Source organism: Vanessa tameamea, chromosome 2 (genome assembly GCF_037043105.1).
Source record: "Vanessa tameamea isolate UH-Manoa-2023 chromosome 2, ilVanTame1 primary haplotype, whole genome shotgun sequence".
Taxonomy (NCBI): Eukaryota; Metazoa; Arthropoda; class Insecta; order Lepidoptera; family Nymphalidae; genus Vanessa; species Vanessa tameamea.
This window is the reverse complement of record NC_087310.1, coordinates 3408193-3420228: the sequence shown is the minus strand read 5'-3', so window position 1 is coordinate 3420228 and position 12036 is coordinate 3408193. Positions and strand designations below refer to the sequence as shown.

Sequence of the window (12036 nt, the reverse complement as noted above, 5' to 3'; positions counted from 1 at the left end):
ATCCTCCTCTTAACAGAATCATAATATCAATTTATAATTATGTAGGTACCATACCATATACCTATCAAGTTAAAAAGGCATATCCAAAAGTTTTTAATAAAGATTTAAAAAAAATATGGTGGTCACGAAATGACTAAAATTGATGATGACCCAAATTGATGACTATTCAAATAATTTGTTAATAAAAACATAAATTTAATCAATAAAATAAATATGAATTTTTTATTATTAACAAAGTATTATTTATTTGAACCAATATTCGTGGTATGTACTCACAAGCGTACTGCATACGAGTCGTATTACACCCAAGGTTCGCTACTATATGTTTGACATAAAAAAGAAATAGGCCGAAACACAGTAAATCAAGTAATGGCTAAAATAATAAAAATACTGAGCAAAGGCTCCCTTATTCCACCACGCTGCTCCAATTCGGGCTGAGGGCCAGGTTATCTATAGGCTGTGTAGGGAACTCCCTACACAGCCCTACACAGACTGACATGTACCCCAGCGTAGGCAACTGCCTACGCTGGGGTACATGTCAGTCACCTCCTCGTGGTATACCCTGGGCAACGGGGCCGGCTTGAGCTTGCTCGTCGGTCACGGCTAAGACTGGCGGGAAGGATGCCGCGGGGCCGCTCCTGGTACGTTCCTGATCGGCGTCAGGGCGGACCACTTGAGTGGCCTCGTTGGCTAGGAGGGAGTGGGAGGGCTCGCTACTCGAGCCTCCCAGGTGTTTTACACCGGCGGTCAGCGACGGAGCCTACAATCTTATCCGCCGCAGGGCGTCAGCTTCGTTGACGCCCAGCCTCCAGTGGCGGACTCGGGGGAGTTCGCCACATTCCCACGTAGAGGATGAGGGATAATATTCATGGAAGGCGCGCACTAGGCGCGCTTTCCATGAATATTCAGCCGCCTTACGGCGGCTGCCGCTGGTGGGGTCGCGGTTGCATGCCCTTGGCGATCCCGTGGCCTCACCACTCGGCGGCATGGTGGAAACCCGAGGATGGTTTTAGTGGGTAGGACAGGGCATTAGCATCAGCGTGCCCTGGCACGGGGCATTAGGCCCCGGTTGAGTCCCACATACCCGTCCCGGTCCCCCGACCGGGCGGCATGCGTAAATGCATTTCCTCCTCGTTAAACAAAAAAAAAAAGGGAGTTGCCTACGCTGCACACAAAAGCTTTGAAATCTTTGAAAAAGTAGGCGCCCTGAAATTCCGACGATTACTAGATAGGTATATTAATATTATTTGTAATTTTAGTATTATTAAGTAACGGTTACGTGTTATTATATATAAATAAATAGAGAAAGATGATAGGATACCAATTTATATATGCTATATATTTTTTCTTTTATAATTTGCTTGCCATATGAAATAACTGAAATAATTGAATTTACTAACATAATAATTACATAATTATCAAAGACAATGCACACTCGGCAAAGATCTAGTGGTTCTAGTATTTATCTGCCGCCCCTACTCCGCTGTTCTAAAGATTTATAACGGCCCTAATGATTCGTTTTCACTTTGGAACGAAGGTCTTTTACATTTTTTAGGATTACTCCCCTATGCCGCGTAAAAGTCTGGTAGAAATCGTCACGTGAGGAAAAAGTTATAGCGACCTTTCTTTCTCTTCCCTTTCTCTCTATCTCTTATTATTGTAAGTATACAGTTTTTTAGTATTTACAGAAAAAATATTTATACTTTTTTTTAATTTTATTCACTCTGGATGTTTGTCATTGTCATTTAATTATGCTCAAGCGTTGTTAATTTTCAGTGGCGGACTAAGCCCGTCAGAGGCCCAGGAGGGCAAGCTGAATGAGGCTTTAAAAAAAAAGTAGTTTTACAAGCTTTTTATTTAGTTTACATTTGTGTATAAATGAGTATTTATGTTAATTTGAAAAAAGTCTTACCCGTTCGCGAAAATATCAGTAAGTATACGCTAATAAATTATTAAACATCAACTAAATCAGTTTTAATATATTTTAAATGAGTCAATGTTTATTTTTCGACGTTAATAGAATGTAGTGAATGTAAATGTAGGCGTACAAGAGTGAATTATTTTTTAATACTTGTTTAGGACTTGATCAGGAAAACGCAGGTTTTGGGCCCCCCCAAGACTGGAGGCCCGGGGTGAGCCGCCCCTTCCACGCCCCTCTTAGTCCGCCAATCTTAATTTGTTTCATTGTGTTTGTTATGTAATACATTATATGCGAAATTGCAAATTAGTTCTAATCCGATGTCCCACGACAATTATCGCTTTTTTTCCTCTTTTTTTATGAGATACAGTATTTTTTTTTTTATTTGTTAGAACTAGCTCATAAGGTATCTATTACAATTTAAATACCAAATATAAATTAAAACATAAAAATCACATTCTTTGCAAAACACTGTTTAAGGCAAATACAGCTTTATTATTATTTTAAAAGTAGGTACAGGTAAAATCAAGGGCCAAAACAGAAAAATATAACAAAAAAAATAGGACAAAAGAATGATCTAAAGAGTTACAAAATGACAATAAATTATTAAATTTAATAATTTCGATTATGTTGAAAATTTATATTCCACCATATTTAAAGTTTAAATATGGAGAAATTAAATATTTGCTTGTCACAGGAAACAACTTACTTGGTGGTAACTGAATGTGGTAACACCAAACAGGCAAACACAACTCGGCGATCTTCTTTTGACAAATAAATCAAAGAATACAGTTGGTACAGTCAAAAAGTTTAAAATTTAAATTTTACTTTCCGTTAACTAAGTTTCATATTAGATAGAATAAATAATTAAGAGCAGTGATTTTAAATTTAAACTAATAAGACATTTAATATTAGTCCTAATTATGACTATCATACAAAAATGTTTGCAGAAGATTGAACCTACAAAGACATTAAGCAATATCAGAGCGGAATTAGCTTTTCCTAAAGTTGTGATATTTGAAGAAAAAACAATTGTTCGTATTTGTGATATTACAAAACCTGGAAATACAAATTATGTACACTCATTTCAAATAGAACTTACAAATTATATTTTACATGGGCACCATTTATGGTTGTTGCTACTGTCTGGCGAAATTTATGTTATAAATATTATAAATAATTCTATAATAGAAGTGCAGTGCAACAGCTTAGCTAACTATAAAATTCAAAGATTCATAATCCAGAACTCCGATTTAATCTTCGTCAGTGAAAGCGGTGAACGTCTTTGTGCCCCTTTTATTGATCAAACCTTGGAAAAAGAGTTTTGTAAGGGTACAAACCAAATAATTGTCTCTTTTGAAAAATCACCTTTGTCAATTAATACAAATATTTGTGTCAATAACTTTGAAAAAGAAACAAATACGTACATAGCTGAAGGAAAACTTGTGGTCAAATGTAATGCTTCAGGTCTGTTGGATGTAATAAATATTAACGCCGAGTTGCAGCATGTCGCTCAGTGGAATGATATGAATGTTATATGTGATGATGTGAATATGTGGATTCTAAACCAACATTTTGATTTAGTTTACAAATTCGAGAGTAATAATCATTATTATCCACTGGCAGCTAATGATGATGTTTTTTATTATATTACATGGACAAAAGATGAGGTAATTCAATATTTACTATATTTTTTCTAAACTGTACATAGTAATTATTTTACAATCTTTTGTTTTACTTTTACTTATTTTTATTTTAATAATATACTACCCAATTACTATAATGCTATAAATATCTTTAAACCCTACAAAATGAATCTAAATGATGAATTTTGGTAATCATTTTGCACATATCTTTTAAAACAAATTTGTATATTTCAGATAGGAATATACCATGCTTCAATTTCTGAGTACACTGACAATCAAAAAGATGATTTATCAAATAATCAGAAAAAGAACTTATCATCTCAAGAAACACTCAAGTTGCAATTGAAATCATTAGTTGAGGATGCAATTATTCACAATACTGCACCCAACCAGGTACTTCCACAGTTACAAGTATTATTTAATGATATTGAAGACTTCAGCCATCTCATAATCACAGCTTCAAAGCTTTGTCACAAAAATCTAATGTACAAAGCAATTTTATATCAACTACAAAAACGGATTTGTTCTACTGAAGATGAGATCTTAATTGAACTCATTTGTGATGTAATAATTAAGACGGATTTATTAGAATATGTCCAGTTTAGAGGAGGGAGTTATTATGATGATGTAAATATATTTGAAATGGATTTTATTCAACTTTGTGTAACATTTATATCAAAGTCTGATTTGGATTTAGCATCCATATGTTGGATAAAATATTCTGAAATAAAACCAACACCAAGAGCAGATGATGTAACTCTTGTTTTAAATGCTATACCGTTAAATATAAAAATGGGTGCACTTGTAATTTGGTTCCGAAACTTTGTTCCCCCTCTTTTAGATCAAAATCCATTTTATATTGATCTCTTTGTTAAGTGGACTACAGACAGAGTATTTTTGTTAGAACAGTCGACTTATTGGCCAAAAATTGGTCTCAAATTCATTTCGGCAATAGTAGAAGTTTTAGAAACATCAATTAAAACTATATGTATTAGACCTATTTCCATTGATGATCTCGATGTAATAAAGGATCACATAAACTATGTGTTAGAACTAAAAGAAAAATATAAAATCAACATGTTACTAAGTGAATTTAGTTCACAAAGTCCTTCTGAAATTGCACTCATTATGTTACGGCGATGCTATACAGAAGATCTTGAAGCTTTTCTGCAAGAAAGCTTGCCAACATATGCTTCTCGACATTTTCTAGAAATAGATGACACATTACGTTCATTTATAGAGAGTGAAGCTGCTAGTAGTGGAGGCAGTGTGGATGGACAGCGTTTTAAGATATTGTTAAATGCTTTTCATTACCCTAACAACAGACTTGAATGCCTTTTGAATGTGCTAAAATTGTTAGACGTTCCATGGAATCCAATTGTGTTGACCATAGCTACCACAGCAGCTGCCTTAAATCATACTGATTTTACTATTACTGATACTGATCGTAATCTCGCAAATGAAATATACAAAGAGTTAAATTATGCAAAAATCAAAGTTATTTTGAAGAAATACAATTTCCCTTTAACTTGTACTGATTACACATTAGTAATTCATAAATTAATCAATAATTCCATAGTAGATTTGGATGATTTGAAAGTTATTACAACCATCTTAACTAATTTGTCTCTTTATGCCAATAGTTTATACATCGACAAATGTTTGCGAAATAGTGAAACAAAATTGGCATTGGAATATTTAAAAAGTCTTTGTAATAGAAGCCAAAAAATTTTAATTAAGACAATGCAAAACAAATATGAGCAAATCATTACAGGCGTAACTACAAATCCACAATTGGAAAGGAATTATATTGACTTTCTTAAAGGATCTCTATTATTAGATAAAATAATAATAAATCGCATTGATAATCTATACTATCTTAAAAATTCATATAATATTAAATTGAGTATAAATACCATATTTAGTAATAAAAATCGCAAAAATGAATTAAAAATGTTTAATGATGGAGAAGAAATAACATCAAGTTCTGGGCGAGGACGATGTATTTCACAGTTGATGAGCAGAGAAATCTATCAACAATCGAAACTAATATCCTTACTGCGTCGAAGTTCTTCAAGTCGTAGCGCAAAAATTTTAGTTGAAAGCTTAATACTATTGGGAGATTCAAGATCTGGAAACAATAATACTAATTTGTCTCAATATAAAGATGAACGTAACTCGGCTGACTTGATAGAGTCTTATAATATACTTTCGGAGGTAGTGTCTTGTTGTGATGAAGAATATCTGCACCATTTGTTAAAATGTCTGTCAATGTTAAACGCGTTATTAAATTCTAGTGTAATTTTGAAAAACCTTTCTTTGGCATGGAAGTTTCAATACATATTTTTACCGATGTCGTCAATCAACGGCCTGAATGATTTGATCAATTTCTACACCACTATTGCTTCAAATGACTTTTCAGAATCTGATGTCTCTGATATATTAACGAAGAGCGATTTTATACCATTTAGAATATTTTCAAATATCATCCACAACACTTTAAATTCAGAAAGAACACTATGTGATGAGTTTAATAAAGTAAGAGAGAAGGTCGTTAAAAAACTCGTTACAAAAGTTGTTGCCTCTCAAGACATAGATCAAATTTTAGTCACATGCTTACTACTTATCCTAAAAAACACTGATGTAATTGAAGATAAAATTTGGATCTTAGAGTTATTAAGAGGCCAATCAGAATCAATACCCCCCGCTGCAATGCATTATGTTTCTTCGCCTATTATTCGTCGCACATTTGAGCTTGAAAATATTTTACCGGGGAGTAATTTATCCTACCCACCGCAATATACATTAAAATCTAAATTTAATATTAATTTATCAGAAATTGCATTACCGGAAAACACTGAGGAAACATGGGATGCAAAGGTTCTACTATTTTATATATTAAGACATTATCCACAGACACCATACGATAGACTCATTGACCTATGTCATACACTAAATATTCCTAAAAACGACGGCTTCTCTCTATTACTAATATCTGTACTGGTAAATTGGGAGTTGAAGTATAAGATATATGAAAATGATCTAGGTAATCGTGAAATAATCACGGAACATGATGTATCATATTTAACATCAAAATGTTTTATACTTTGGCAAAGTATTGAAGATAAGGAATTTTTGAAGGACGTTTTAAATGATTTTTGGAAAAATGGTGAAGTTATAATACATGGATGTCTTATATCTATTAACCCTTATTATTATGAAATATACTTATGCATATATCAATTAATTTTCTCGACGCCTGCTGAATCAAAAATAATAAGAGAATATTATTTACTACAGTTTTTAAAAGAATATAAAAGAAAAAGTACTCCAAAGCAATATGAATATGAACTTTTTTCCGTTAAAGGCATGTTTCCCGAAATCGGTCACTATCGTCTACCTTTTCATCTATTTATGCGAGATGATATGTGGTCAAATTTAAAATCTGAGATTACACTAGAAACATATGAAGCCTGGTTACCAGTTGTTGCTTTGCTTTCCCTTGATGGTGATTTACAAACAGCAAGGGATATGATATGTAGCAATGCAGTAAAACAAACAATGACTTCTCGTAAAAGATACGAAAGCAATGATACTGATTCCAAAGATAATGAGCCATGGCGATTAACATCACGAGAAGAGCCTCTGCTTCGGACTGCACATCGTTGCGTGAGATATATCGCTAACATGGAATGGGCAGGTGCTTGTCTATTTTATGTTCTTCAAGGATGCACTAGAGGAGCTGATCAAGTTGCAGCTGCTCAACTTTGCTATCAGTTTTCACAGCGTTGGGCCACAATTCAGCCTGGTAATCGTGCTGTTAGACAAATGGAGAGGCTTCATTCTACACTTTCTACGAGACATGTATTGTACAAGATTAATTGGGCCCGTGAAGAACTTTTACGTCTTTCATCCGAGCCTGTTCAACTCATCCACGCATTGTATCTTCATCCTGATTTTATTGATAAAATAACTCGATACGACATAAACCGCGCAGCCAATGAGATAGCTGACAAAAATAATATTAACATAAGCTCAATCAGAATCCAGCTATTAGAGAATATTCTTGATAAGAGACAAAAAGAAAAGGACAATTCACCTGGGTTAGATACTAAAGATTTAATCACGGCAAAATATATTTTGAAAGCAACTTGTTCAAAAATGGGGGCTATTTATTTATCTAGAATTGCATTTGACGATGATAGTGACTATAAGAAATGCAAACAATTGAGAGCGCTACAATGTTTGATGAGCGTAGTTGAACCGGATACTGCCATCAAAGTTAGTAACCGGGAACGAGGTGTGCTTTGGAAATATTTATTAGATCTTTTGTATATTGTATATCTTGAGAAAATCGATATGCCTTGGGTTGTTGCGACCTTTATGCAAAATAAAACACTCGCTCTTAACCAGCTATTGCAAGTTTCGGGAAATAATGTAGATAGTTTAAAAATAGTAGGTGAATTAGCACATAGATTTGGAAATGTACAAATTATACGCCAAGCTATACCAATGCTGTTGCGAGCTTCTCTAATCGAAGACATGATTCCTTTGTTGCTGAAAATCCAACAGTCACCCGATAACATTATATATACAGCATGGCGAGCTATCATTTTATCTCCTTTTCAACGAGCAGATTACCCCATTACTGACCGTCAAAAATCGCAATGCCTTAAATCCTTAAATTTATTACCAGTGTGCCCAGTAATTAAAGATGAAGATTTAATTGAAATATGGAAAAACTGTGTTAGGTGTAAATGTTTAGGATTAGGCTGCCTATTACTACCATATATGACTCCTAAAACCAGGCAGTCATTAAGTGAACTCCAAAAAATTGATAAAAGAAATCTAATAATAAGTTTAAAAAATTTGTACTCTGAGAGCTATCTCGTGCCTGGTGCCATGTATGTTTTAGACAATTTAACTAAAAAGACATACAGATGAACTCTCATTGGGATAATAAGAAATCATGTATTATTTTATTATAATAAGGTCTAAGCTTAACTAAATATAAAATCATGTAAATATATTTATCAAATAAGGACAAACTATTTAGAAAGATAAAACAAAAATGTAAGTAAAAGAAACATGAACATTGTATAATTAAAAAATATATATATCTAGGTTTTGTGTTTTATTTACGAATAAACTGAATAATATTCCAGCTTAGAAAAAGTATCCTACAAACATAGATATATATAGATACTTATCGCTTTGCCGTAGCCGAGTAATACAAACTTCATTCTTAAAAGTACAGTACAACATTTAAAGAAATCAAAGGTTTCTAAATAAATTTTACCTTCTTTTAAAAGGAGGTTATTCATTTTAGACTAAGTAAAAATTACCAATTAAAAATTAAGATAAAACCTCAAGACATAATATATCTCTAGCAATTTATTTTCCATTTTAAAGAAATAAAGTAATAAAACATTGCCTTGGTTTTCTTTTAAAAAAATTATGTATTTAAAAAAAACAATTTTTTTTTAAGATTAGATTTATTATTGTATCTAAATATTACAATTTGTCAGATTACAATGGTAAAGTTATACAGATCCTAAGAAATGTTAGAGGAAAAATATTATTTAAGTAATTTATTTTGGAGGGCCTCTATAGTACAGATCAGTTTCCAGTGATATTGTAATGATTTTAATTTTTGTATTATCTTTGTTTTGAAAGTTATTCATTTTTCTTTCTAATCTTCAACTCATACATAAACTTTTAAATATATTTACTTAGCAACTCAATTTAGTAACAGAAATATATATATGTCCATTCGAACCCCTAGCCCTGATGGTCTAGGTTAAATACAATTTTATTTACTTCCTAATGATAGGATCCCAGTAGTAGACTAGGTCCAAACTTAACAATCTAGAGATCCACTCAAATAATTTCATTTAAATCAGTCCAACGATCTAGGATGAGTTCAGCTATATACACAAGTACAGAATATTTATATATATATAAAGATATATATTCATATGAAAGAAATACCTTGATTACCTACTAGGGTATAAAATTTTTCAATCCACAAAATTGTAAGTAACAAAGCAGTATAGTTTGTGCCTGTGCTGTGGACCAATAAAAAAATCCCTCGGCTAGAGCTAAGCTGTTTTTTAACAATACACTCTCTGAATAGTGAGTGTTGTAGTTGGCCACGCAAATGTATAGTTTTAAAATTTTTTCCATTTAAATAAATGTTATGTTTTAACAGCACATTTTCACTTTTACTTCATTAATTTTGCAATTACTCCTTGATACATGTTCATTGTAATTTAAACTGAACACAAAGAGCATTGTGTGTTGTGGTAACACTGTCAGTTAACACCTTTGTGTCTTGTCTCTTACATTTGTGTGTTATAAATTTTATCATTCCACAATTACATGTAACAAATAATGCTGTAACTACAGTGGTCAGTGTACTTTGAATTATTATTATGACCATGTTAATGTTCCAATGACAGATTTACTATAATTATTTTGTTGATGTTGATAAATATAAATAACATCACTGTATATGATTTTTTATACAGATTGATGCAATTGCTATATTTATATTGATATATGTTTGTATCCTTACATATACCTACATAATGTAAAATAATTCAATACTAAAAAAATATTAATTTTATATTAAGCCATAGATGTTATTATTAATAAAATTATTTATTTTAATCATTGTGTCTTTAGTGCCATGGCTTCAAGTATTTAAGTACTTCTTATATGTGGATTGCAAGTGAAGGATAAAGAACGAATAAAACAAGCTGCTGGTAAAACCATTTCAAATAGAGGTGCATAAATTCCATGGCCACGAGCAAGTTGTTCTGGAGTTTCTTTTGAATTGTTAGGTCTTCGAGCTATTTCCACCACATCTTCTCTTATGAACAAGACAAGCAATGTTGATTTACAGTGACTTATTGCTGCAGCCAAATGCAAAGGTGTTTGTTCTGCAAAAAAAAATTACCTGTGTTATTTTAATATGTATTATTTAAATGTAATTTGATTGCTGGATTTGGAACTTTAAACATTTGAATTAGTTAATTATAGTGAACACATAAAGTTTAAACAATATGTGAAAATTCTTTACCTCCATCAGATAAAGCCCCTGGATTAGCACCAGCAGCTAACAATCTAGCAGCAGAAGCATAATTATTCCAATTACAAGCAGAATGTAATGGAGTCCAGCCAAGTTCAGTTTTAGCCCCAACATTAGCTCCTACACTAAGTAGGTATGATATCACATTTACATGGTTGCTGTATGCAGCTCTATGTAGTGGTGTATAACCATCAGAATCCCTTGCATGAACCAATCCTGGTTGTTTGATTACAAGTTCTCGAAGGGTTTCTAGTTCCCCATTTTCAGCAGCCCACAAAACGTGATCGATTGGATTCTCTGAAATAATAATTTAAATACTTCGATTGGAATTATACTTTCAAACATGTTATATCGACTAATAATCAATATTTAGTTCAAAACATAGTTAACCTTTGGGATTTTTTACAAGATTTACATCTTGATCTGCGTCATCCCAACCAGACACAAACATTCCAGAAGTTTCAGGATTTCTTTTACATCGTTCTATTTCTTCTGAAATTTCTTTGAAATCTCGAACTTTACGGTCTTCGTCTTCCGAATCAGACATTGTAACAACTAGTGATATCTGTAATATTCCATGTAGAAACTTATAAAAGTAAAACTTTATAAGTGTATTATTGATGTTTTTAAAATTAATACAATTTAATATGTATTTAAAACATTTTTTTTATTTTTACTTTTTATTATATTTAGTCGATTGAAATTCAAACAATACTCACAGACGATTATTAAATGTTAGTGTTTTATATTTTAAAATAATAATTATAAACAGTCCAAGAGCGAATTCAATTTTTAAGAATGAAAACCCAGATAATCGATTTTTTTCTTCTAAATCAAAGAGATGTGCACAGATAATGATTTATACATATAATTGAATATGATCTCAATAAAAATAGATCTATTACATATTTAATTAGAAATACTTTTTAATTTATTACATCTTTTTTTTTAAATCTTAAGTAGTTAAAAATGTGTACTGGTATTTTTTTAGGAAGTAATAATATTTTAATATAGTAAATCAAATCTGCCAGAAACATTTTGTCGAATAATAATTAGTCTAGAAGTACGCATATTTATAAAATTAATAATATATGTATCATAATTCGAGCAAAGTTTTTAATCCAGCGAATTAAATATAGAGCTAATGATTTGAATCTGATAGTACCTTGCAACTTTGACTCAAATATATACATTTCACATGTATGTCATCGTATGTAGTTGAAGCATAATAATTACAATATCATTGTCAATAACAGAAATGCATAACTATTGCATACACATAATTATGTAATATTTTTATTGATAAATTTATATTTATTAGATTTATGACTATAATTTATTTTTCACCATAATTAAACATTGATGACAACACCGATTTG

General features: G+C 31.8%; 2 protein-coding genes across 2 annotated transcripts; one reads left to right on the top strand and one right to left on the bottom strand.

Annotated features, from left to right (window-relative positions):
• Positions 1-2726: 2726 nt before the first annotated feature.
• Positions 2727-8666, top strand: LOC113399767 (uncharacterized). The gene is made up of 2 exons (XM_026638988.2): positions 2727-3588; positions 3799-8666. Exons 1-2 carry the CDS (start codon positions 2842-2844, stop codon positions 8506-8508), a joined length of 5457 nt encoding a protein of 1818 aa, XP_026494773.2. The 5' UTR covers positions 2727-2841; the 3' UTR covers positions 8509-8666.
• A 374-nt stretch (positions 8667-9040) lies between these two features.
• Positions 9041-11394, bottom strand: Ankrd49. The gene is made up of 4 exons (XM_026638996.2): positions 11377-11394; positions 11048-11222; positions 10649-10954; positions 9041-10508 (listed from the first exon to the last, which is right to left on the bottom strand). The coding sequence occupies exons 2-4, from the start codon at positions 11202-11204 to the stop codon at positions 10270-10272; spliced, it is 702 nt and encodes a 233-aa protein (XP_026494781.1). The 5' UTR covers positions 11205-11222; positions 11377-11394; the 3' UTR covers positions 9041-10269.
• Between the last annotated feature and the right edge of the window lie 642 nt (positions 11395-12036).

Bases quoted from the DNA above. Each gene is read 5' to 3' on its own strand.
- Ankrd49 (XM_026638996.2), bottom strand. From the start codon at position 11,204: ATGTCTGATTCGGAAGACGAAGACCGTAAAGTTCGAGATTTCAAAGAA. The intron at 10,955-11,047 runs GTTAACTATGTT...TTATTATTTCAG, and splicing joins TCTTGTAAAAAATCCCAAAG to AGAATCCAATCGATCACGTT. The intron at 10,509-10,648 runs GTAAAGAATTTT...TTTTTTTTGCAG, and splicing joins AGGGGCTTTATCTGATGGAG to AACAAACACCTTTGCATTTG.
- LOC113399767 (XM_026638988.2), top strand. From the start codon at position 2,842: ATGACTATCATACAAAAATGTTTGCAGAAGATTGAACCTACAAAGACA. The intron at 3,589-3,798 runs GTAATTCAATAT...TGTATATTTCAG, and splicing joins TTACATGGACAAAAGATGAG to ATAGGAATATACCATGCTTC.